This window comes from Arachis ipaensis, chromosome B10 (assembly GCF_059453495.1).
Source record: "Arachis ipaensis isolate K30076 ecotype BB chromosome B10, ASM5945349v1, whole genome shotgun sequence".
Lineage (NCBI taxonomy): Eukaryota > Viridiplantae > Streptophyta > Magnoliopsida > Fabales > Fabaceae > Arachis > Arachis ipaensis.
The window spans coordinates 47,646,306-47,673,310 of record NC_142435.1 but is presented as its reverse complement, the minus strand read 5'-3'; the positions used below and the strand labels follow the sequence as shown (position 1 = coordinate 47,673,310).

Genomic DNA, 27,005 nt, shown 5'->3' with positions numbered 1-27,005 from the left:
AAAGACATACGCACTGTTCAAGCATTCATTCAGAAGACAGAAAGTATTGCCACCACATGTAACTAATTAGAATTTCTCTTATTAAAAACTCAAAATTTTATTGTCTCTTATTCAAAAGATCTACTATTTTATTCATGTTTGCTGATGATGAGAAAAATAAACTATGGCTTAATTGGAGATAAAATCAAAATAGATACTAATTACTACTATATGACTCCTAAGGTGAACTTCTATAACGACACTATCACAGAGTTAAAGCAGAAATTGGAATTTAACAACCTTAGTTCTGGGAAACGGGTGTTCCTTGGATCTTTGGGGTGCTTGGTCCTTCAAGAGATAACTTCTGGCGCTTCAAGTCCCTCAAGTCACGCCCTTGCTCCTCTTGTTCTTTAAACATATAGGTGAGAATTTGACTGTGCTCCTTCTGTTCTTTTATTATTTGTTCCATAGCTTCCCATATCTTGGTAACAGACGTCTCAAGATACTCCCAGTATTCAGATTGAGGGATTTCTGGGAGGAATTCCTGTGTTTTCTTCTTGGTGGGATCATCCTGTGCTTGTTGTTTTTCCATTGATGCTTTGGTGATTGGTTTCTCGACTGAGATATACTCAGTTATTCCCATCCTTACCCCAGCGTCCTTGCAGAGCAGAGAAATCATGTTTGGATAAGCCAACCTGGATTTTTTAGAATTTTTGTTAGCAATTTTGTAGAGTTCAGCTGAGATCAGCTGATGAACTTCCACTTCTTTTCCCATCATGATGCAATGGATCATCACTGCTCTTTTAACTGTGACTTCAGAACGGTTGCTAGTAGGCAACAGAGAATGCCCAATGAAGTCCAGCCATCCTCTGGCGACTGGTTTGAGATCTTCTCTCTTGAGTTGATTTGGGACACCCTTTGTGTTGGTGGTCCACCTGGCTCCAGGGATACATATGTCCTCTAGAATCTTATCTAGGCCCTTGTCTATTCTCATCATTCTCCTGTTGAAGGAGTCTGGATCATCTTTCAGCTGAGGTAGCTTTAAGATCTCTCTGATCTTGTCAGGGGTGGTATGAACAATCTTTCCTCTGACCATGGTCCGATATTCATAGAAAACAGTTCCAGATAGTTTTTGCTTGTCAGTTTGCCACATATTAGCATAGAACTCCTGGACCATATTCCTTCCCACTTTCGTTTTAGGATTAGCTAGGACTTCCCAGTTCCTGATTCGAATTTGCTCCTGGATCTCCGGATATTCATCTTCTTTCAGATCGAATCTAACTTCCAGGATCACTGATCTCAGACCCATTATTTTGTTATAATGGTCTGAATGTTCTTTAGATAAGAACTTCCCTTGATTCCAAAGTGGTTTTGGAACGCTCTCTTTCTTGCCTCTTGGAGTGGGTTGTTTTCCTTTAGGAGCCATGATCTTAGTGATCGCGGATAAACACACCAAACTTAGAGGTTTGCTTGTCCTCAAGCAAAAGAAAAGAAAGGAGAGGGATAGAAGGAGAGCTAGGTGCAATTGTTGATGGAAGGGGAGGGAGGCCGAACCCAAATTTAAAGGGAGGGAGGGTGGGTTTTCGAAAAAAGGAGATAAAGATATGATAAAAGAGATTGATTTGGAAAAGATAAGATAGAAGATATGATAAGAGAGGATATAGTTTAAAATTGAAAAGATATGAAAGATTTTTGGAAAAGATAAATCTAGATTTTGAAAAAGATAAAGTGGAGATTTTGAAAAAGATATTGATGAGTTGAAAAGATAGATTTGTTTTTTAAAAAGATTTGAAAAGAGTTGGATTGAATTTGCAAAGAGGGTTTGTGCTTATGGATTAAGATATATTTGATATTTTTAAAATAGGATTTTTAGAAATTAGGGATTTTAGAAATCAGGGTTCTTAACATGTTTATGCAAGAAATCATGAATTGAAGTATGAAAATCAGGATTAGAATGAAAAAATATGAAGAAAAATGAGTTTGCCACCTCCCCATCATCCTGACGTTTGAACGCCCAAACACTGCCTGTTTTGGGCGTTCAACGCCCAAATACTGATCTCCTGGGCATTCAACGCCCAGTTGTTGCCCTTTTCTGGCGTTGAACGCCAGATTACTACCCTTACTGGCGTTCAGCGCCCACTGGCTGCCCCTTTTGGATGCTGAACGCCCAAAATAGGCTCTTACTGGCGTTTTCTTGCCAGTGAGCTCTTTTTCTCTATTTTGTGTACAGATTCCTTCTGTAACTCTGTGAACTTATGCAATTGATTCTTTACCTTGTTATCAATGAACTCTATATAAACAAATAAAAATAAAAATAGAAATAGGGCAAAATGCTTAGAGGATTGATGTCCCATGGCTGGGTTACCTCCCAGCAAGCGCTTCTTTATTGTCTTTAGCTGGACCTTGCTGAGCTTTTAGTCTAGCTTCAGCCTTGAGCATTCTTGCTCAACGTTGCCTTCAAGATAGTGTTTGATTCTCTGTCCATTGACAATGAACCTCGTATCAGAATCAATATCTTGAAGCTCCACATAACCATATGGTGATACACTTGTAATCACGTATGGTCCCCTCCACCGAGATTTCAATTTCCCGGGGAATAGCCTGAGTCTAGAGTTGAACAGCAGAACCTTCTGTCCTGGCTCAAAGATTCTAGATGACAATTTTCTGTCATGCCACTTTTTTTATTTCTCTTTATAAAGCTTGGCATTTTCGAAAGCCTTGAATCTGAATTCCTCTAGCTCATTTAGCTGGAGCAATCTTTTTTTTCCAGCTAATTTGGCATCAAAATTTAGGAATCTGGCTGCCCAGTAGGCTTTATGTTCCAGTTCCACGGGCAGGTGACATGCCTTACCATACACAAGTTGGTATGGAGAGGTCCCTATAGGGGTCTTAAATGCTGTTCTGTAAGCCCACAGAGCATCATCCAAGCTCCTTGCCCAATCCTTTCTACGGGTACTTACTGTCCGTTCTAGGATTCTCTTTAATTCTCTGTTAGAGACTTCAGCTTGCCCATTAGTTTGTGGATGATATGGAGTAGCCACCTTATGGCGAATTCCATACCGTACCATGGCAGAGTAAAGTTGTTTATTGCAGAAGTGAGTGCCCCCATCACTGATTAGTACTCTAGGGACACCAAACCTGCTAAAGATATGTTTCTGGAGGAACTTCAGCACTGTTTTAGTATCATTGGTGGGTGTGGCAATGGCCTCAACCCATTTTGATACATAGTCAACTGCCACCAGAATATAAGTGTTTGAGTATGATGGCAGGAAAGGTCCCATGAAGTCAATTCCCCATACATCAAACAACTCAATTTCCAAGATTCCTTGTTGAGGCATGGCGTAACCATGAGGCAGATTACCAGCTCTTTGGCAATTGTCATAGTTACGTACAAACTCTCGGGAATCTTTATAGAGTGTGGGCCAATAGAAGCCACATTGGAGGACCTTGGTGGCTGTTCGCTCACCTCCGAAATGGCCTCCATATTGAGATCCATGGCAATGCCACAGGATCCTCTGTGCTTCTTCTCTAGGCACACACCTACGGATTATTCCGTCTGCACATCTCTTAAAGAGATAAGGTTCATCCCACAAGTAGTACTTTGCATCAGTAATTAATTTCTTCTTTTGTATCCTGTTGTACTCCTTGGGTATGAACCTTGCAGCTTTATAGTTTGCAATATCGGCAAACCATGGTGTTTCCTGAATGGCAAATAAATGCTCATCCGGAAAAGTCTCAGAAATCTCAAGAGAGGGGAGGGGCGTCCCTTTTACTGGCTCTATCCGAGACAGATGATCAGCCACTTGGTTCTCTGTCCCTTTTCTGTCTCTTATTTCTATATCAAACTCTTGCAGAAGCAACACCCATCTGATGAGTCTGGGTTTTGAATCTTGCTTTGTGAGTAGATATTTAAGAGCAGCATGATCAGTATACACAATCACTTTTGATCCTACTAAGTACGATCTGAACTTGTCAATGGCGTAAACCACTGCAAGTAATTCTTTTTCTGTGGTTGTGTAATTTTTCTAGGCATCATTTAGAACGCGACTAGCGTAATAAATGACGTGCAGAAGTTTGTCATGCCTCTGTCCCAACACTGCACCAATGGCGTGATCGCTGGTATCACACATTAGCTCAAATGGTAATGTCCAGTCTGGTGCAGAAATAACTGGTGTTGTGACCAGCTTAGCTTTTAGCATTTCAAACGCCTCCAGGCACTCTGTGTCAAACACAAATGGCGTGTCAGCAGCTAGCAGATTGCTTAGAGGTTTTGCGATTTTTGAAAAATCCTTTATAAACCTCCTATAGAATCCTGCATGCCCCAGAAAGCTTCTGATTGCCTTAACATTGGCCGGTGGTGGTAATTTTTCAATTACCTTTATTTTTGCTTGATCCACCTCTATTCCCTTGTTTAAAATTTTATGCCCAAGGACAATCCCTTTCAGTCACCATGAAGTGACATTTTTCCCAGTTTAAAACTAGGTTGGTCTCTTGGCATCTTTTCAGAACAAGTTTCAGGTGATCAAGACAGGAGCTGAATGAGTCTCCATATACTGAGAAGTCATCCATGAAGACTTCCATAAATTTTTCCACCATATCAGAGAAAATAGAGAGCATGCATCTCTGGAAGGTTGCAGGCGCATTACACAGCCCAAATGGCATCCTTCTATAAGCAAACACTCCAGATGGACATGTGAATGCTATTTTCTCTTGATCCTGAGGATCTACTGCAATCTGGTTATAGCCTGAGTAGCCTTCCAAAAAGCAGTAATAATCATGACCTGCTAGTCTTTCTAGCATCTGGTCTATGAATGGTAAAGGAAAATGATCCTTTCTGGTGGCTGTATTGAGCCTTCTATAGTCAATACACATGCGCCACCCTGTAACTGTTCTTGTAGGAACCAGTTCATTTTTTTCATTATGAATCACTGTCATGCCTCCCTTTTTTGGGACGACTTGGACAGGGCTCACCCAGGGGCTATCAGAAATAGGATAAATAATCCCAGCCTCTAGTAATTTGGTGACCTCTTTCTGCACCACTTCCTTCATGGCTGGATTTAGCCGTCTCTGTGGTTGAACCACTGGTTTAGCATTATCCTCTAATAAGATTTTGTGCATGCATCTAGCTGGGCTTATGCCCTTAAGGTCACCTATGGACCACCCAAGAGCTATCTTGTGTGTCCTTAGCACTTGAATAAGTGCTTCCTCTTCCTGTGAATTTAAGGCAGAGCTTATGATCACTGGAAAAGTGTCACCTTCTCCCAGAAATGCATATTTCAAGGATGGTGGTAATAGCTTGAGCTCGGGTTTAGGAGGTTTTTCTTCTTCCAGAAGAAATTTCAGAGGCTCTTTCATGTCCTCTGAATCCTCTAAATCAGGCTGAACATCTTTAAAGATGTTTTCCAACTCTGATTCGAGACTCTCAGCCATGTTGATCTCTTCTACCAAAGAGTCAATAAGATCAACTTTCATGCAGTCTTTTGATGTGTCAGGATGCTGCATGGCTTTGACAGCGTTCAACTTAAACTCATCATCATTGACTCTCAGGGTTATTTCTCCCTGTTGGACGTCAATGAGGGATCGTCCAGTTGCTAGGAAGGGTCTTCCTAGAATGAGAGTAGCACTCTTGTGCTCCTCCATTTCCAGCACAACAAAGTCAGTGGGAAAGGCGAATGGCCCAACTCTGACAATCATGTCTTCAATCACGCCTGATGGGTATTTAGTGGAGCCATCAGCAAGTTGGAGACATATCCGGGTTGGTTTAACTTCTTCAGTTAAGCCAAGCTTTCTGATAGTGGATGCAGGTATTAGGTTGATGCTTGCCCCAAGATCGCATAAAGCTGTCTTGGTGCATTGACCTTCTAATATGCATGGTATCAGAAAACTCCCAGGGTCTTTAAGCTTTTCAGGAAAGCTTTTCAGAATGACTGCACTGCATTCTTCAGTGAGGAGAACTCTTTCTGTTTCTCTCCAATCCTTTTTTTGATTCAAGATCTCTTTCATGAACTTGGCATAAGAAGGTATTTGCTCAAGTGCTTCTGCAAATGGAATCTTTATTTCAAGAGTCCTGAGATAATCTGCAAAGCGAGCAAATTGCTTATCCTGCTCCTCTTTCCGGAGTTTTTGAGGATAAGGTATCTTGGCTTTATATTCTTCAACCTTAGTTGCTGTAGGTGTATTGCCTACAGAAGTGGTTGAAGAAGCCTTTTTAGAGGGGTTGTCATCAGCACGTGTGTGTATCTGATCCCTCACTGGCAATTGAGTGCCAGAGTTAAAAGCTGGAGTGACGTGAGATGCCAACTCATTGTCTATTCCTGGCGTCTGAACGCCAGAATTATGCCCATTTTGGGCATTCAGCACCAGATCTTGCCCATTTTGGGCGTTCAACGCTAGACCCTTGCTTGTTTCTGGCATTAAACGCCAGTCCTTGCTTGTTACTGGCGTTGAACACCAGTCTTGGGTAGGGTCTGGGCGTTTAGCGCCAGCCTTCTACCAAATTTCTGGCGTTTTAACGCCAGAATTACTTTTTCCTGGGCTCTTACTGTCCTCAGGTGAATTTTGGGTGGTTTGCTCATTCCTTAGCTCTTTGCTGCCTTGAGGTGGGGTATGTAATGTTTGCCCACTTCTTAATTGAACTGCTTGGCATTCTTCTGTTATTTGTCTTGACAGCTGCTGCTTGGTTTGCTTCAATTGTTCTTCCACATTTATATTAGCCATCCTTGTCTCTTGTAGTTTATCCTTGAATTCAGCTAACTGCTTTGTTAGAAAATCCAATTGCTGATTGAATTCAGCAGCTTGTTTCACAGGACTGAGTTCAGCAGTTATTATTTTAACCTCTTCTTTCATGGAAGGGTCACTGCTTAGGTACAGATGCTGATTCCTGGCAACTGTATCAATGAGCTCTTGAGCCTCTTCAATTGTCTTTCTCATGTGGATAGATCCACCAGCTGAGTAATCTAGAGACATCTGAGCTCCTTCTGCAAGCCCATAATAGAAGATGTCTAACTGAACCCACTCTGAAAACATTTCAGAGGGGCATTTTCGTAGCATCTCTCTGTATCTCTCCAAGGCATCATAAAGAGATTCATTATCTCCTTGTTTAAAGCCTTGGATGTCCAGCCTTAGCTGTGTCATCCGTTTTGGGGGAAAGTATTGATTCATGAATTTTTCTGTCAGCTGTTTTCATGTCCTTATGCTGGCCTTAGGTTGGTTATTTAACCACCTCTTAGCTTGATCTTTCACAGCAAATGGAAACAGTAATAGTCTGTAGAGAAAGTGGTAAGGAAGTTTTGAAAAAGATATGATTTGGAAAAGATTTTAAATTTAAAAAAAATCTGAATTTTTTTTTAAAAAAAAATGATTTTCGAAAATTTGTTTTAAAATTAGAGAGAAAAGATATTTTTGAATTTAGTGAGGAAAGAGAAAAACAATAAAATATCACAAGACTTAAAATTTTTAGATCTAATGCTCCTTGTTTTCGAAAATTTTGGAGGGACAACACCAAGGTACACCAAACTTAAAATTTTAAGATCACGACACAAGGAAAACTCAAGAACACTTTGAAGACTCACAAGAACACAAGCACATGAAGGAAGAACACCAAACTTAAAATTTTTAGAAACCCAAACTAAAATTTTCGAAAAACACAGAAAAATCAACAAGAAAACACCAAACTTAAAGTTTGGCACAAGATTTAATATAAAAATTATTTTTTTCTTTTGAAAAAGATTTTAAGAAAAGGAAAATAAGGATTCTAAAATTCTAACACGACAATAATAAGAGACTCTAAACTAAAAAAAGAGAAATTTTTACTAATCTAAGCAACAAAATAAGCCGTCAGTTGTCCAAACACGAACAATCCCCAACAACGGCACCAAAAACTTGGTGCACGAATTGTGAATCACACTTTTCACAACTCGTACCACTAACCAGCAAGTGCACTGGGTCGTCCAAGTAATACCTTACGTGAGTAAGGGTCGAATCCCACGGAGATTGTTGGTTTGAAGCAATCTATGGTTATCTTGCAATTCTTAGTCAGGAAGTCAATTTTATTTATCAGTTGAATTGCGAATAAACAAGAGAGTATGGGTTAAAGGTTACTAGTTATGCAGTAATGGAGAATATGTTGGAGTTTTGGAGATGCTTTGTCTTCTGAATCTCTGCTTTCCTTTGTCCTCTGATTCACGCACGCACGTCCTTCTATGGCAAGCTGTGTATTGGGGCATCACCGTTGTCAATGGTTACATCCCCTCCTCTTGTGAAAATGGTCCAAATGCTCTGTCACAGCATGGCTAATCATCTGAGGTTCCCGATCATGCTGGAATAGGATTCACCCTCCTTTTGCGTCTGTCACTACGCCCAGCACTCGCGAGTTTGAAGCTCGTCACAGTCATTCAATCCCTGAATCCTACTCGAAATACCACAGACAAGGTTTAGACTTTCCGGATTCTCATGAATGCCGCCATCAATCTAGCTTATACCACGGAGATTCTGATTAAGGAATCTAAGAGATATTCATTCAATCTGATGTAGAACGGAGGTGATTATCAGACACACGTTCATGGATTGAGGAAGGTGATGAGTGTCACTGATCATCACCTTCTCCATAGTTAGGCGCGAATGGATATCTTAGATAGGAACACACATGTTTGAATGGAAAACAGAAATACTTGCATTAATTCATCGAGACACAGCAGAGCTCCTCACCCCCAACAATGGAGTTTAGAGACTCATGCCGTCAAAGAGTACAAAGTTTAGATCTAAAATGTCATGAGATACCAAATAAGTCTCTAAAAGTTGTTTAAATATTAAACTAGTAGCCTAGGTTTACAAAAAAAGAGTAGACTATGACAGATAGTGCAGAGATCCACTTCTGGGACCCACTTGGTGTGTGCTGGGGCTGAGACTTAAACATTTCACGTGCATAAGGTTGTTTTGGGCGTTCAACGCCAGGTTTGGATCCATTTCTGGCGTTGAACTCCAACTTTTAATCCTTTTCTGGCGCTGGACGCCAGAATTGGGCAGAGAACTGGCGTTGAACGCAAGTTTACGTCGTCTATCCTTGAGCAAAGTATGAACTATTATACATTGCTGGAAAGCGCTGGATGTCTACTTTCCAACGCAATTGGAAGCGCACCATTTCGAGTTCTGTAGCTCCAGAAAATCCACTTTGAGTGCAGGGAGGTCAGAATCCAACAGCATCAGCAGTCCTTTTTCAACCTGAATCAGATTTTTGCTTAGCTCCCTCAATTTCAGCTAGAAAAATACCTGAAATTACAGAAAAACATACAACTCATAGTAAAGTCTAGAAATATGAATTTTTCCTAAAAACTAATGAAAATAAACTAAAAACTAACTAAAACATACTAAAAACTATATGAAATTAACCCCAAAAAGCGTATAAAATATCCGCTCATCACAATAGCAAGCCTTTTCCACCATCCACTCAGCAAAAGACAGAGAGTCCTGAGCAGAATCCGTCTAGCTTAGCAAATATAGTCTCTGATCTATCTAAGGCCACTTTAAGTTTCATGAATGAAACAAGGTCCTCCATTAGAAATTTGGAGGCACAAGTGGGCCAGCTGAGTAAAAGGGTCACTGAAACTCCTCCAAGTACTCTTCCGAGCAATACAGAAGAGAACCCAAAAAGAGAGTGCAAAGCCATTGATTTAAGCATCATGGCCGAACCTACAAGGGAGGAGGAGGACGTGAATCCCAGTGAGGAAGACCTCCTGGGACGTCTAGTGATCAACAAGGAGTTTCCCACTGAGGAACCAAAGGAATCTGAGGCTTATCTAGAGACCATAGAGACTCCATTAAACCTCCTTATGCCATTCATGAGCTCTGATGAGTATTCTTCTTCTGAAGAGAATGAAGATGTTACTAAAGAGCAAGTTGCCAAGTACCTTGGTGCAATCATGAAGCTGAATGCCAAATTATTTGGTAATAAGACTTGGGAAGATGAACCTCCCTTGCTCATCAATGAACTGAGTGATCTGGATCAACTGACATTGCCTCAGAAGAAACAGGATCCTGGAAAGTTCTTAATACCTTGTACCATAGGCACCATGGCCTTTGAGAAGGCTCTATGTGACCTTGGATCAGGGATAAACCTCATGCCACTCTCTGTAATGGAGAAACTGGGAATCTTTGAGGTACAGGCTATCAGAATCTCATTAGAGATGGCAGACAACTCAAGAAAATAGGCTTATGGACTAGTAGAGGACGTGTTAGTAAAAGTTGAATGCCTTTACATCCCTGCTGATTTCATAATCCTAGACACTGGGAAGGATGAGGATGAATCCATCATCCTTGGAAGATCCTTCCTAGCCACAGCAAGAGCTGTAATTGATGTGGACAGAGGAGAGTTAGTCCTTCAACTGAATGAGGACTACCTTGTGTTTAAAACTCAAGGATCTCCTTCTGTAACCATGGAGAGGAAGCATGAAAAGGTTCTCTCACTACAGAGTCAACCAAAGCCCCCACAGTCAAACTCTAAGTTTGGTGTTGGGAGGTCCCAACCTTGCTCTGATTATCTGTGAGGCTCCATGGGAGCTCACTGTCAAGCTATTGACATTAAAGAAGCGCTTGTTGGGAGGCAACCCAATGTTATTTAATCATTTTTATTTTATTTTCTCTTTGTTATTTCATGTTCTATTAGGTTGATGATCATGTGGAGTCACAAAAACTACTGAAAAATCAAAAACAGAATAAAAAACAACATTGAAAACAGCACACCCTGGAGGAAGGGCTTGCTGGCATTTAAACGCCAGTAAGAAGCATCTGGCTGGCATTTAACGCCAGAACAGAGCATGAAACTGGCGTTAAACGCCAGAAACAAGCAGCAGTCTGGCGTTTAAACACCAGGATTGCACCCAGAGGAAAGCTGGCGTTAAACGCCAGAAACAAGCATCAGACTGGCGTTTAACGCCAGAAATATGCTATAGACTGGCGTTGAACGCCCAAAACAAGCAAGGAAGTGGCATTTAACGCCAGAAACATGCTGCAGTCTGGCATTTAAACGCCAGGATTTCATATATGGGGCATTTTACACGTCTAAAAGGTGCAGGGATGAGAAATGCTCAAACACCTCAGGATCTGTGGACCCCACAGGATTCCCTCAGGATCTGTGGACCCCACAGGATCCCCACCTACTTCTTCTCTCCTCTTCACACCTTTCCATAACTCTCTTTCCCAAATACCCCTCACCAATCAACTCAATCACTCTTCCCCATCACTTCTTCACCACTCACATCCATCTTTTCAGTCTGGAAAATGTAAGGCTGGCGTTCAACTTGCCAATGATGAAAGAGAACGCACGCCCCTACACAAGAAGGGTCAACTTTGATCAAAGGTTGGACCAAGTCCTCATAGACATATGTGAGGAAGGAGCTCAATGGAAAATTGACTCAAGAGGTAAGCCGGTTCAACTAAGAAGGCATGACCTCAAACCAATGGCTAAGGGATGGCTAGAGTTCATTCAACGCTCAATCATTCCTACTAGTAACCGGTCTGAAGTTACTATAGACCGGGCCATCATGATCCATAGTATCATAATTGGAGAAGAGGTGGAAGTTCATGAGATTATACCTCAAAAACTCTACAAGGTAGCTGACAAGTCCTCCACTTGGGCAAGGTTAGCCTTTCCTCACCTCATATACCACCTCTGCAATTCAGCTGGAATTGACATAGAGGGAGACATCCTCATTGAAGAGGATAAGCCCATCACTAAGAAAAGGATGGAGCAAACAAGAGATCATGGACCTCAACATGAGCATGAGGAAATTCCTCACCATGAAATCCCTGAGATACCTCAGGGGATGCACTTTCCTCCACAAAACTATTGGGAACAAATCAACACTTTCCTAGGAGAATTAAGTTCCAACATGGGAAAGTCTAAACCTTGTCTTCGTGGTATAAGTTAGAACCTATGGATGGCCATTCCTGAGATCCGGAAAGTCTAAACCTTGTCTGTGGTATTCCGAGTAGGATCTGGGAAGGGATGGCTGTGACGAGCTTAAAACTCGCGAGTGATGGGCGTAGTGACAGACGCAAAAGGATCAATGGATCCTATTCCTGTATGATTGAGAACCAACAGATGAATAGCCGTGTCGTGACAGAGCATCTTGGACCATTTTCACTGAGAGGACAGGAAGTAGCCATTGACAACAGTGATGCCCAACATACAGCTTGCCATGGAAAGGAGTAGGAAGGATTGGATGAAGACAGCAGGAAAGCAGAGGTTCAGAGGGACGAAAGCATCTTTATACGCTTATCTGAAATTCTCACCAATGAATTACATAAGTACCACTATCCTATTTTATATTTTATTTATCTTTTACTTATCAATTCATAAAATCAGTTTAACCCACCTGACTGAGATTTATAAGGTAACCATAGCTTGCTTCAAGCCGACAATCTCCTGTAAGGTTTATTACTTGGACGACCCAGTGCACTTGCTGGTTAGTTGTACGAAGTTGTGAAATAGAATTAAGAACATAAACGTGCATATTGAGTTTTTAGCGCCGTTACCAAGGAAGGAATGATCACGATTTTGCACACCAGAAGGCGCGACACCTTACTTCATCGCCAACCCCTTCCAGGTTCATCTTGGCCTCAAAGGCCGTTAGGTATTCCTGGGGGTCTTGGGTCCCATCATACTTCATCTCCGTTGGCTTATCGAAGTGCTTCGGTAGCCGGACTTCCAAGATCGAATGGTGGAAGGGTGTTGCACCCATGACCACCGGTTGTCGCCTTCTCCTCGGTCTTTCTCTACTGTCCTCCCTGTGTGGTCGGCTTCTCCTTGGCCTCTCTTTGTTGTCTTCTTGCTGTGGTCGGCTTCTCCTTAGTCTTTCTCCGCTGCCCTCTCGGTATTTCTCTACGGTATCTCTTGTCGGTGATCGGGAGTAAATCACGGGATCTCATCATCTCCTGGGCACCTCCCTACTTTCCTGGCTCTCTGATTCTGATTGGGGGCTCGGAGTGCGCCTGGAACGACTTCTTCGGAGACTTCTTTATCTTCTTTGAGGTGACCGGGAATGCTCTTGACTCGGAGTCAGTTGATGGCGTTCTCTGTCGGCCACTTCCCGTTCTAGGTTTTGCACTCTGTGGTGCAGTTTTTGTATTATTCTGGCGCTATCACTACCTGTTCCCCAAAGGGTCGTCTCTCGGGTTGCCGTGGGGGGGGGGGGGAGGGGATCTGGTGCGCTCGTGAGAAGGGGCCCCTGTGGCTACCCTTCCACTTCTAGGGTCTATTCCCTCCCCGTGGGGCTCGCCTCCATCACCCGCCTCTACCGGGCCCAAGATAAAGTCCATATCGGCCACTCCCCACAGACGGTGCCAATGTACGGTAAGTCGGTTACCGGACGGTTCAAATATGTTTGCTGGGTGTGAAGGTGGGTTCCTGCCTCGATCTGGGTCCGGGCGTGAATGGTGGGTGCAGACGATTTCCCGAGCTCTTCGTGAGGAGAGGGGGGTGTCACCTGCAAGGACACTTCGACGCTCTAGTCAGAAAATGTGCAGGTGATAAAGGAGTAAAGGATATGATGACCTACCTTGGGGGAGGGGTAGGACCCTCCCCTTATATATCTTGTCAGTAGGGCGGGCCCCACAGGGGAAGGCCTCCTTCCAGGAAGCTTCCTTTCCTACAGCTATCATGCAGCTGGCAGTGGGGGCGCATGTCCGGGTCGCAAGATCGGACGGGTTGTGTGCGCCGATCCGATCGCATAGATCGGGTCGTCAGTGGGCCGGGTCGGCCACCAAGCCAGCTGGACCGGGCCGTCACAGAAACATAAAATCTATATTTTGGCATTTTCAGAAGGGGTAGAGTTTCTTTAACAATTCATTATTCAAATCAATTTAATTCATTCCCTTTTTATCTGCGTGTAACATCTTTAGCTACATGGTTTCTGATTTATGGTTCTCTTGGCTATGCATCTGCCCTCTTGTATTTTATTTTGAATGCTATGTCATCAGTTTGTTTGAGAGCATTTAAAACTGCAATAGCTAAAGAAAAAAAATTTGTTCAATAAAATGTGTTGTAATTCTTGTTGTTGCTGCTAGTTAGTACATTTTGGTTGTTGTTGTTGGTTTTTTTTTATCTAATTTATTGTTCAATTTGTTGTAATTCTTATTGTTGCTAATTAGTATATTGTTGGTTGTTGTTGTTGGTTATATTGTTCTTCATTTGTTATCTTTATATATATTGTTGTTCATTTGCTTCTCCAATGATAATTGATTTTGAGGAGCTTATTGAGGAGGTTGAGAAACTTGAATTAGGTATGCAAAAAAAAATTGAAGTTTCTTACATAATTTATGCGCATTGATTTATAATTTATAATTTATATTGATTTCTTTATTTTTTTTTGTAGAAATTGCACTAACTGTAGATGAATCTGGTGTGGATTCAGATTAATCATGGGTTGGTTTAGTCGTTATTTAGTTGCTAAGTGTGTTTGTTGGTTTGTTTGGTTTTAAGATTGAATTTGTTAGACATTTTTAAATGTATTTGTTTTATGTTTAGTTATTAGAATGAATTGAAAATGTATTGAATTTGGATATGATGTACCCTTGTAATCTCAGTTTATTGACTATTTTAAACCTCTAGTGATTGTGATTCTTATTCGGCTTATTACGAATTAAAAATCGAAAAAATCGACCGAACCAAACTGCTGTTGGTTCAGTTCGAATCAATTTTTGTAAAAATAATAAATCGAACGGTTGTGTGTTTATAGGAACTGAATATATCAGTTCGGTTGGTTTTTGGTCCAAAACCAAACCAAACCGAACCGATAACACCTGTTCATACCCTGGGTCGAGCTCTCCGACCCGGGATGTTGAAGACAAAGTCAACCGACCTCTTTAGGTCAAACTACCCGACCTCTTCTCAGAAGAGCTCGGCCAAATCACCAGGAAAAGCCCAAATAGGGCCCAAACAGAGGAACACGACCCAAATCCAAAGGAAGTCCAGGCCTACAGAGATAAGGGCGGTTCCCTTGAAGATAAGATGACCTCACTCAAACATAAGATAAGATAAAGATAAGATAACTATCTTATCCTCAACAAAGGTCACTCTACACTACTATAAATACACTGGAGCACCCAGGTATAACTTATACTCTGATTCTACAAAAAACCTGCTTAATACCCTTGCTAACTTAAGCATCGGAGTCCCTTGCAGGTACCACCACCCTCTAGTGACAAAGAATCAGCAGCACCGCCAGTTCAACAAGTCAGACACGACAGCTCTGGCCATCGCCCATAAGTCGGATACATCATCTCCGGCCACCACAGCAAATCTCATCTGAGATCGACCTTCAGTTTCAGGTAACCCTCGAAACATTGGCGCCGTTGCCGGGAAACCTGGAAGTCATCCCATCACAATGGCAGACAACCAAGACAACAATCACGACTCTGATCTAGAAGACCGGACGCTGCACAAAAACGTGGACACCACACCAAAAGATATTCCTCAACCAAACAACGACAAGAATTCACCAAATACAGGAGCCATGGAGGCACTTCAAGATCGCTTAAAACAGCTCGAAAAAGAGGTGGAGCATCAACGAGAAGCCGGGAGAGACCTACGAAGGGAAGTTAGGCGACGCCGCGAGTTAGAGGACAAACTCCTAAAACTTGAAGCAGATCTCAAAGCCAATAATACTCGATCCGGTCACGAAGACGACTCCCGTAAGGACCAAGACCCATTCACCAAAGAGATCATGAGGACCAAGATCGCAAAGAACTTCAAACTTCCCGACATGACTTTATACGATGGCACAGCAGATCCCGACCATCATCTCAGTAATTTCAGAAGTAGAATGTACCTCACCGACGCCTCAGATGCAGTTCGCTGCAAAGCCTTCCCGACTACTTTAACAAAAACAGCAATTAAATGGTTCGACAATCTACCGCCTAGGTCTATCTCAAGTTTTGATGACTTGGCCAAAAAGTTTCTAGCCAGATTCTCCATCCAAAAAGACAAAGCTAAGCACGCTCCAAGTCTATTAGGAATCAAGCAAGAAGATCGGGAAAATCTCCGCAGCTACATGAAAAGATTCAACAAAGCATGTCTAGACATACAAATTCTACCAACAGAGGCCGCCATTATGGGCTTCATCAATGGCTTGCGAGAAGGACCTTTTAGCCAATCTATATCGAAAAAACATCCCACGTCTCTGAACAAAGTACAAGAGCGAGCAGAGAAGTACATCAACATGGAGAAAAACTCTCGACTAGGAGAGACCTTAAAATCCGGATTCTCCTGCTCCTCCCGAGATAAGGATAAAGAGTCCAAAAAAAGAAAGAAGATTAACATGGGAAAAAGATCAAAAAATACCACAATTACACCCCTCTTCGGGTGTCCCTTGTGGATCTCTACAGAGAAGTATGCCATACTGAAAAGATACCCCCATCCCGACCATTCAAAAGCAAAAAAGGAGGAGAAAATCGGACTGAATATTGTGAATACTATCGAATCTATGGACATTCTACCAACGAATGTTTCGACCTAAAAAATATCATAGAAAAACTGGTAAGGGAGGGAAAGTTAGATCGGTACTTAGCCAGCCGAGCAGATGATCCAAGAAAAAGAAGAAGGGACGAAGATGTCGGACGGGCTGAATGACCACCTCGTTTGCCCGAGAGACATGTTCACATAATACACGGAGGATTCCCGGGAGGAGGTATCTCCAAATCTCGCAAAAGACATCTTAAAGATGTATATCATGTCGAGGTAAAAGAGGAAGCACCCGACATCCCCACAATCACTTTTACTAAAGAGGATGCAGTCGGCATCATCTCGGGACATGACGATTCCATGGTCATCACTATCATATTGGCCAACGCAAATCTCCACCGCACACTGGTAGACCAACGAAGCTCGGCCGATATCTTGTTCAAAACTGTATTCGATAAACTCGGCCTGGAAGAAAAAGAGCTCAGAGCATATCCAAACAGCCTGTTCGGGCTGGGAGATACTCCAATCCAACCACTTGGGTACATCTCATTACATACGACCTTTGGAAAAGAAAATCGGTCAAGGACACTCAATATAGACTACATCGTTGTCAACGTGAGTTCAGCCTACAATGCCCTAATAGGTCGGACAACGTTAAATCAACTCGGCACAGTTGTCTCGACTCCACACATGTGCATGAAATTTCCAATCACAGAAGGAATAGCTACAATAAAAGCAGATCAGAAGACGGCGCGCCACTGTTATAACGAAAGTCTAAACCTCAGGGGTAGAGGAGAAGAATTCCACACCATCGAACTTGGTGGAGTTCGAGGACGGGAAGAACTCCGTCCACAACCTGAAGATGAAGTAGAAAAAGTCCAAATCGGAGATGTCCCAGACAAAACAACCAACATTGGAACAATCCTAAAAGGAGATATAAAAGAATCACTCGTACAATTCTTACGAGATAATGTCGACCTCTTTGCATGGAAGGCTGCAGCATGCCGGGCATAGACCCTAAGTTAATGTGCCACAAGCTGGCATTCTACCCAGGATCTCGGCCAGTACAGCAGAGGCGTAGAAAGCTCAGACTAGAACGATCCCAAGCTGTGGAAGAGCAGGTCCAAGCCCTATTGGAGGTAGGATTCATAAGAGAAGTCAAGTACCCACTATGGGTAGCTAACGTCGTCTTGGTGAAAAAATCAAATGGGAAGTGACGGATGTGCACCGACTACACTGATCTCAACAAAGCCTGCCCAAAGAATCCATATCCACTCCCAAGTATCGACGCTCTGGTGGATGCCTCCTCTGGATACAAATACCTCTCGTTTATGGACGCTTACTCAGGATACAATCAAATCCCGATGTACCCACCCGATCAAGAAAAAACTTCATTTTTAACCCCAAAAGCAAACTACTGCTACATCGTCATGCCTTTTGGACTCAAAAATACGGGAGCTATTTATCAGAGATTAATGAATAAGGTCTTTACAGACCACATCGGGAAAATCATGGAAGTCTATGTGAACGACATGTTAATAAAGACACAAAGTGAAGAGAGGTTACTGTCCGACCTCACCCAAGTGTTAGACACTATCAGAAGGCATGGCATGCGGCTTAACCCCGCAAAATGCACCTTCGTAGTAGAAGCTGGCAAATTCTTGGGTTTTATGCTCATACAAAGAGGAATCGAGGAAAATCCGGATAAATTCCAGGCCATACTCGGTATGAAGAGCCCGACTTGCGTCAAAGAGGTACAACATCTCAATGGAAGATTGGCAGCCTTGTCCAGATTTCTAGCAGGATCAGCAATAAGATCTCTCCCCTTCTATGCTACTCTAAGGAAGGGAAAGAAGTTCAAATGGACAAAGGAGTGCGAACAGGCCTTCCAAGATTTCAAAAAGTTTCTGGGACAACCTCCTATCCTAACTCAGCCATGGGAAGGAGAACCCCTTGTATTATACCTCGCAGTAGGAAGTCGGACAGTAGCCTCAACATTGGTCCGAGAAGACGACAGTGGGCAACAACCCGTATACTTCATTAGCAAGGCACTACAAGGATCCGAGCTGAACTACCAAAAAATAGAAAAATTCGCCTACGTTCTAATATTAACATCTCGACGACTTCGTCCGTATTTCCAAGCCCACATCATCAAGGTTCGGACCAACCAGCTATAAAAGGCATTCTGCAGAAAATAGATCTAGCAGGAAGAATCTTACAATGGGCAGTCGAGTTGTCTGAATTCGACCTTCAGTATGAAGCTCGGACAGCCATCAAATCGCAATATTTGGCCGACTTTATTACAGAATTTACAGACACCACAGAAATCCCTACAGAATGAAATCTCTATGTAGACGGTTCCTCCAACAAAACAGGAAGTGGCGCAGGTGTGATAATTGAAAGTGACCAGGGAACCCAAATCGAACTTTCCCTCAAATTCGGGTTCCTTGCCTCAAACAACCAAGCTGAGTATGAGGCATTACTAGCTGGTTTGAAGCTGGCTAAGGAGGTTGGAGCTCAAAAGCTTATCATCTTCAACGACTCGCAGGTGGTCACTTCGCAAATAACAGGGAGTTACCAAGCCAAGGATCCCACCATGAAGAAGTACTTGGACAAAACTAAGGAACAGTGCGGACAACTTGGGGAATATGAGGTCCGCCACATACCCCGAGAACAGAATGCTCGAGCTGATGCACTCTCAAAACTAGCCAACACTAAACCAGGGGGCAACAATAGAAGCCTCATCCAGGAAATGCTGCAGAACCCGTCAATCTCAGAAGAAGAAAAAGTCCTAGCCATAACAGGTCTGGATCAAGGATGGATGACTCCCATAATTAACTACCTCAAAACAGAAATACTCTCCATAGATAAGAAGGAGGCAAAGAGGTTAAAAAGGGAGGCACAATACTATACTATCATAAACAATACTCTATACAAAAGAGGGATTTCAATACCATTGTTAAAATGTGTACCGACTTCCAACACAAAGAAAGTCTTAGAAGAAGTACACAGTGGCACCTGGGGCAATCATCTCGGAGCGCATGCACTTACCAAAAAGGTACTCTGGACCAGATTTTATTGGCCAACTCTATAAAAAGAAGCCACAGAGTTCGTAAAGACGTGTCCACTATGTCAGAAACATGCCAACTTTCACATCACCCCGCCAGAGGAGCTCATCAGCATAACCTCACCCTGGCCGTTCGCAAAATAGGGACTCGACCTTCTCGGACCTTTCCCTCAGGGATCAGGACAAGTCAAATTCCTCATAGTAGGGGTAGACTATTTCACAAAATGGATCGAGGCAAAACCTCTAGCTAATGCCACTGCTCAAAGAAGTCAAAAATTCCTATATAGAAACATTGTCACAAGATTCGGGGTTCCATACTCCATCACCACGGACAATGGTACCCAATTCACAGATGCAGGCTTTAGAAAGTTAGTGGCCGACTTGAACATAAAATACCAATTCACCTCCGTAGAACATCTCCAGGCCAATGGACAAGCCGAAGCTGCCAACAAAGTCATATTGGCTGGGCTAAAACGGAGATTACAGAACGCAAAGGGAGCCTAGGCTGAAAAGCTCCCACAAGTCCTATAGGCATACCAAACAACGCCACATTCCACCACAAAGGAATCACCCTTCCGATTAGCTTATGGAATGGAGGCAATGATCCCAGTGGAGGTCGAAGAAGGATCGCCCAGAGTGATCCACTATAATGAAGAAGCCAACTCCCAACTTCAAAGGGAAGAACTCGACCTACTTCCAGAAATCCGAAAAAGAGCTCGAATCAGGGAAAAGGCATTAAAACGACGAATGGCTTCAAGATACAATCAAAAGGTAGTGCCGCGAGGTTTTGCCAAGAATGACCTTATCCTAATCCGAAATGATATTGGAACAACTCGACTTGGAGAAGGAAAGCTGGCAGCAAACTAGAAAGGACCCTACCGAGTCATAGAAGTACTTGAAAATGGCTACTACAGACTGTCTAAACTCGGAGGGCGAGAGCTTCCAAGGTCATGGCACGCCTGCAACTTAAGAAGGTACTATAGTTAAAGGTAATAAAGATCTTAAGATGAGGCGCACTCTTTTTCCTGAAAAGATTTTTTAATGAGGTGCCAAGCCAAGATCTACAAATTGCCCGACTTAGAGGGATAAAACACCCACATGTATATACCTGCATTCTCTTTAAATGAAGTTTTAGATTTTCTACAAATCCCCAAGACGCATTAATCTGAAACGCTAAAAATTCATCACCCGATTATAAAGCTACAAGATCAGTAGAAAGTAAAAATCAAATTCACTGCTGGACCACGATAAAGACCAAAGAAGATGAAAACCAAATTCATCAAAAGGTCGATCAAACGGGGAACAAAACCCGATCTCTACAAAGTTGGCAAAGATGAAAAAGCGACAAAAACAGAATAATGCAAGAAGTTATCGAAAGTAATCCATAGAAAGGACCTGACGAGGTCTTAATAAAATGGGTTGATAAAAATAACTTAAAAGACAGGCCGACGTAAAGAAGTCAGACCAGTCGACCACAATAACCAAAGTTATAAAAAGTCAATCCCTGGAAAGAGGCCTGGCCAGCCCTAAAAAAGAGGAACCGACGTAAAGAAGTCGGCCCCAAAACCAAAAAGTTATAAAAGGTAATCCCTGAAAGAGACCTGAAAAAGGTCTAAGAAAGAGGATTACTAAAAATAACTTAGAATGGACCGACGTAAAGAAGTTGGCCCCCAAAACCAAGAAAGTTGTAAGAAGTAATCCCTGAAAGAGACCTGACAACGGTCCAAGAAAGAGGATTACTAAAAACAACTTAGAAGGGACCGACGTAAAGAAGTCGGCCCCCAAAACCAAAAAAAAATTATAAAAAGTAATCCCTAAAAGAGACCTGACAAAGGTCCAAGAAAGAGGATTACTAGAAATAACTTAGCAAGGACCGACATAATGAAGTCGGCCTGACCAAAATTCCAAAATTAAAGGTAAATCCATGGAAGAGACCTAACAAATGTCCAAACAAAATGGATTACTACAAAATAATTTCAAGCCGAGACAAAGAAGTCGGCCAATGGAGGGCATACGAGTCGGACCCAGAAATCCACAACCTCAAAAGAATTAAGCTACACGTATGAAAATACAAAGGCAATCAAAAGAGGGCGGACAACACGGCTCCAACATTTCCAAAAGACCTAAAGGATATCAGACAAATGCAGACAAACATACCATAAAAGAAACAAGCTTATAATATTAACAAGGCTCAAGAGGCCACCCGAAGTCGACCCCAAAAAGCCTGAGAAAATACTTTGTTTTTTCTCAAAATAAAGTTGCTAATAGCAAAGCAACTAAAAGTGTTCAGAGAACAAAACTACAAACCGAAAAAGAGTTTTAAGACCCATAGATCGGACCATACAAAACAAAAGTTCACAAAACTACGTTGGATTCAAAGATTCTCCAGTGGCAGCATCCCGGGGTGATGGAGGTCGAGTCTGAAGGGGAACTGCATCTACCATCCCATCATCCCGGTTCAGGACCTGACAATCGGAATCCGACTCGGGATGACGTACCTCAGCTGAAGAAATTGAAGAAGTCGGCGCAACAGAAGCTTTGGCGGCGGGCACAAAAGGAGGTTCGACATCATCATCATCAGGGTCATCAGGGACAATTTTTCCGTCCTTCACAATGTTGTCCAAACTGAAGAGAGTAAGGTTGAGCTCGGGTGCAAGAACCCGAACCTGCTCCTTCAGGTTCTCATAAGCAGCATTTACGCTGCCTACAAGGTGACCCTGGAGCTCGGCATAATCAACTCGGGCAGACTCCAAATCATCCCTGAGACGCATCATTTCCCTATAGGTCGTGACATAGCTCTCTTTGTGCTTCAACGCCGTGTCTTCAGCCAACTTGGCAGAAGCCGCCAAGGCAATAGAACTAGCTTTTTCACCCTCCAACTCTTTCTCCAACTTGGCCACCTTCACCTCAAGCTCCTCCTTCAAACCCTTCATCCTGTCGAACTCCAACTTAGCCTCCTCCATAAAGGCCTTCGTGGCATGAATGGGAAGATCCTGGGCAGTCCGATATAAAGCCGCCCCCATGTGTGCCATCTTGACGCTGCTCTGAGTAATAAAGTCCAAATAGCGAAGAAGAGAAACATCGTCAGTAGGGATGGTACCATAAGGACCAATTTGCTGGTCCACAAACTCGACAGCATCAAAATCAGGGGCATCAAGGTTAAAGGGCTCAGCTATTTTTTGCTTTTTCAGAGGAGGAGTGCCGGTAGGAGAAGAGGTAGCAGCAGCCTGTGGAGGATCAACCAAACGAACCCAAGGAGTAGGGATCATTCTCCTCGGTCCAGGAGAACTCGGTACGGATGGCTTCGACAAAACCTGAGAGGACCCCTCCCCAGCCACCTTGGCCGAGATGTTCTGAGCCACTGTAGCCTTCCTCGCCTTTTTGAAGGCTTTCATGGAGTCATTGTTCTTTGCCATCTCTGAAAAATAAAATCAACCATAAAAGCATATTACACATTGGAAAAAGAAGGAAGAAAAATCAAAACAAAGCAAAACATATTAATTAAGTACCCAACGCAGTTCGGACAAGGGACGGGTCCCCCAAAATTTTCTTAGTGTCAAGATGAGGAGGTTCCCCCCAAATATCCTCCAAAACATTTACAAAGGCCTGCTCGATTTCATCAAGCATCTCCCACGTGTATCGAGACACCACTACATTTTGTTGCCAACACAAGGGGAAGGCCAGTTCATCGTTCGCTTCTAGAAAAAATGGTCGAGCTCCCTCAAACGCTCGGACCTTAAGGAAGTAATTCTTAAAATCTCTAAAGGACTCATCATACATGGCAAAAACTTTATGTCCATGGGCAGATCTAAAGGAAATCCAAGAGGATTTCTTTTTGGAAGAAACCCCGGGCTTAGTTAAAACAAAAAGATAAAGGAAGAGAGTCTGAGAAGGAGTAACATCCAACTCTTGGCAAAGCAGCTGAAAGATCTTGATAAAACCACAGGAGTTCAGATGGAGCTGGGATGGAGCTACGTTACACGACCACAGCAAATCGGTCTCAAAGGAAGTGAAAGGAAAAGTAATATTCAACTGGCTGAAAAAATAGTCATAAGCATAAAAGAAAGGGCGCTCCCCCCGGGTCAGAGCAGGAAAGCAAACCCTCTCCTCGGAATCAGGTGCTACCAATTCATAGTTCTTTTCCTGATCTTTACTCTTACAGAGACGGTGATGTTTCCTAAGCTCCACACAAAACTCAGCATTCACCACGGAAACACACATTAACACAAGGGAGTCCAACTAGTCGGACATCCCCTCAGGAACCTTAGAAGACGTCTCTATAATATTTTTGCGAGAAGACATGGCCAACTAGTCCTACAAACAAGAAAGAAAAATGGATTACTAACCAAAAAACAGCTCGGGCGATATCAAAACAACTCGGACAACATGATCCAGAGCATTACAAACAGTGAAAGGAAAGCCCCAAGACACACACCAAGGTCCAGGGGCATCCTTTGGAGGCAGTGACACAGAGCAAAAGACTCAGGAAAACCTACAGAAACTAAAACAACCTAGCAAAAGACTCTAAGCAAAAAAGACGCAAATCAGAGCAAGATCACCAAGAAGACCATCATTCTCTACAAAGCTATCACAACAGAGAAAAACTTTCTCCCAATCAACACTCCAAAGAGAAAAAAGGATTGTTAAAGCCACCTCGCAACTACAATCTCAGTCTACAAGAACTACCAAGCAAACAAAATATACCAAGGAAAATCATCAAAGACACATCCTTTTTCCAGAAACGAACAAGCCATTATCCCACAGAAGCTACAAAATCAAACAATAAACATGCAAAGCCCTAAGATAAGCCCTAATCATCAGAAGAAATACCAAAGTATACATAAGGTTGAAAGAAAGCCAGAAAGATACATCACAAGGACAGGCAGGCGCAAAAACACGAAAAGGTTCAAGCTTTTCAACAATGCACTCAAGCAAAATTTAGACTTTACGAAAGAAGTAAAAGAAACGAGAACCAACCTGAAGAGAAAGGGAAAAGCTCTGAAGAAGTTGAAAGCCGGAGTGACAAACTCTGTAATCGCCTCTCAAGCAAAGCACCAACAAGCACCAAACAAGCGTCGGAGAGAAAACACGAAAATGCAAGTCTCAGGAAAAATAGAAAGACAGAGAGAAAAAGGGGAGAAGTTACAGAAAAGAGAAAAACCATTTTTTGTGTTTAAAGTTCAAAATAAAAAGGCAAGAGAAACGGGGCATTAAAATTCCTGAATGAGGGTATTAAACCATCGCACATTTCCAAGACAAGAATGCTAAATGCAAAGTGCGCGCTTTTAGAAGGAAACGAAGGAGAAACGCTTCACATTCAAAAGCTTCAGCGAAGTCGATAAAATGCTCGAGTTTGGCTTCACTAGAGAAGGATCGAAGTCCTAAAACTAAAGACTCGACCTCAAAGGGAAGACCGCACTCGAGCAGGGGCACTGTTCATACCCTGGGTCGAGCTCTCCGACCCGGGATGTTGAAGACAAAGTCAACCGACCTCTTTAGGTCAAACTACCCGACCTCTTCTCAAAAGAGTTCGGCCAAATCACCAGGAAAAGCCCAAATAGGGCCCAAACAGAGGAACACGACCCAAATCCAAAGGCAGTCCAGGCCTACAGAGATAAGGACGGTTCCCTTGAAGATAAGATGACCTCACTCAAAGATAAGATAAGATAAAGATAAGATAACTATCTTATCCTCAACAAAGGTCACTCTACACTACTATAAATACACTGGAGCACCCAGGTATAACTCATACTCTGATTCTACAAAAAACCTGCTTAATACCCTTGCTAACTTAAGCATCGGAGTCCCTTGAAAGTACCACCACCCTCCGGTGACAAAGGATCAGCAGCACCGCCAGTTCAACAAGTCGGACACGTCATCTCCGATCACCACAGCAGATCTCATCCGAGATCGACCTTCAGTTTCAGGTAACCCTCAGAACAACACCCCTACGTGGCATGCAATTGGAAATGAAAAATGAAAGAGCTTTCATTTAATTAAAATCTACCAAAATTTTATGCATTTGCTTCTCTTTGTCTTTTATAGTTTTGCATTGCATTTGCATGTCACTTTCGCACACAATGCTATTACTAATATGAAGCCATATCTCTTTCTAAGCTTGAAATTTATTACATCCCAATATATATTGCTTCCACCCATCATCATCATTATCATCATCATCATCATTAGTTTGACCTTATGTAGTAGTGATTATTGTGTTACCAAATTGGAACTTAGAGATTTTGGAAGTTGAAAGCTTAAATTTAATAATTAATAATCTATTAAAGTTTTGAATCCCAAAACAAGCCTTCTATTACAACTGTTCCTTATGTAAAAATTTGATTAATTTTTTTAGTTGAGATTTCTAATGTAAGAAGAAATTTTGCCGAATTTTCGTTAAAACTTTTGTTTGATTTGTAAAAAAAAATAAAAATTATATTTGGAGGAAATTTCTAATTATAAATAAAACTCTATTGAAATTTTTAAAAATTTTAAATATAATCGAATGATAAAATTAAAAACAACTCTTTTTGCCATTGAATGAATAATAGCCATTAAATGAATAATATTGTATTAATAGTTATGAAATGAATAATATATCTAAAAAAATTAATTTTTAATTTGTTTTATCTATAAATTCTTAAAATCTTTGAAATCATATTGTATCGATTACTTAAAACTCATCTCTCTCTCCACTACAAGAAATATCGTTAAAATCGACGGCAAAATCGACGGCAAAATCGACGGCTAAACCGTCAATAATATTAAAAATCGACGGCAAAATGGACGGTGGAGGTGGTCACTATTAAACTTGCCGATTTTTCAAAATTTGAATAAAATCGACGGCTTGTCTAGCCGTCGATAATAATTTAATAAAATCGACATCATTTCCATCTATAATATGAGTTTGAGAACTTTACCTTCTTACTAAAATCGACAACGATGCCGTCGATATTATTATATAAAATCGACGCCTTTTTTGTCGATATTTGATTCAATAAAATCGACAACATTGCCGTCGATATTATATAATAATATCGACACCGTTTCTGTTGATATTTGATTCAATAAAATCGACATATCTGCCGTCGATTTAATTATTTAGATACCGACAAATCTTTTGTCTATATTTAATGTTTTTTGTCTATTTTAAATTTAAAAAGCGACAACGTTACCATCGATTTTAATAACTATATTTTTTATTATTTTTTATTTAAAAAATAGTAAATAATTAATATAAATAAACTTTTAAATATAAAAATAAAATTTATACTTAAATATTAGATAATGAGTTTACAAACTTATTAAAATAATAAATAATTCTCTAACATAAAGACTTAAAGCAAGATAAATTTTCACAATAACCTTTTTTTATTAGTCAACTTAATTCTTAACGAAAATACTAATATATTAAACAACAAAACTTTAAAAAAAATCATTATTACAAAAATTAACTATTATAATTGAAGGATCAAATTCCTCTAAAGTAAAAAGGTTAATAAG

The 27,005-nt window shown here is 41.7% G+C and overlaps 1 protein-coding gene across 1 annotated transcript; it reads right to left on the bottom strand.

Annotated features, from left to right (window-relative positions):
- Window positions 1-21,865: 21,865 nt before the first annotated feature.
- LOC148579940 (uncharacterized) lies at window positions 21,866-23,282 on the bottom strand. The gene is made up of 2 exons (XM_088491431.1): window positions 23,012-23,282; window positions 21,866-22,920 (listed from the first exon to the last, which is right to left on the bottom strand). Exons 1-2 carry the CDS (start codon window positions 23,280-23,282, stop codon window positions 21,866-21,868), a joined length of 1,326 nt encoding a protein of 441 aa, XP_088347557.1.
- Window positions 23,283-27,005: the final 3,723 nt, after the last annotated feature.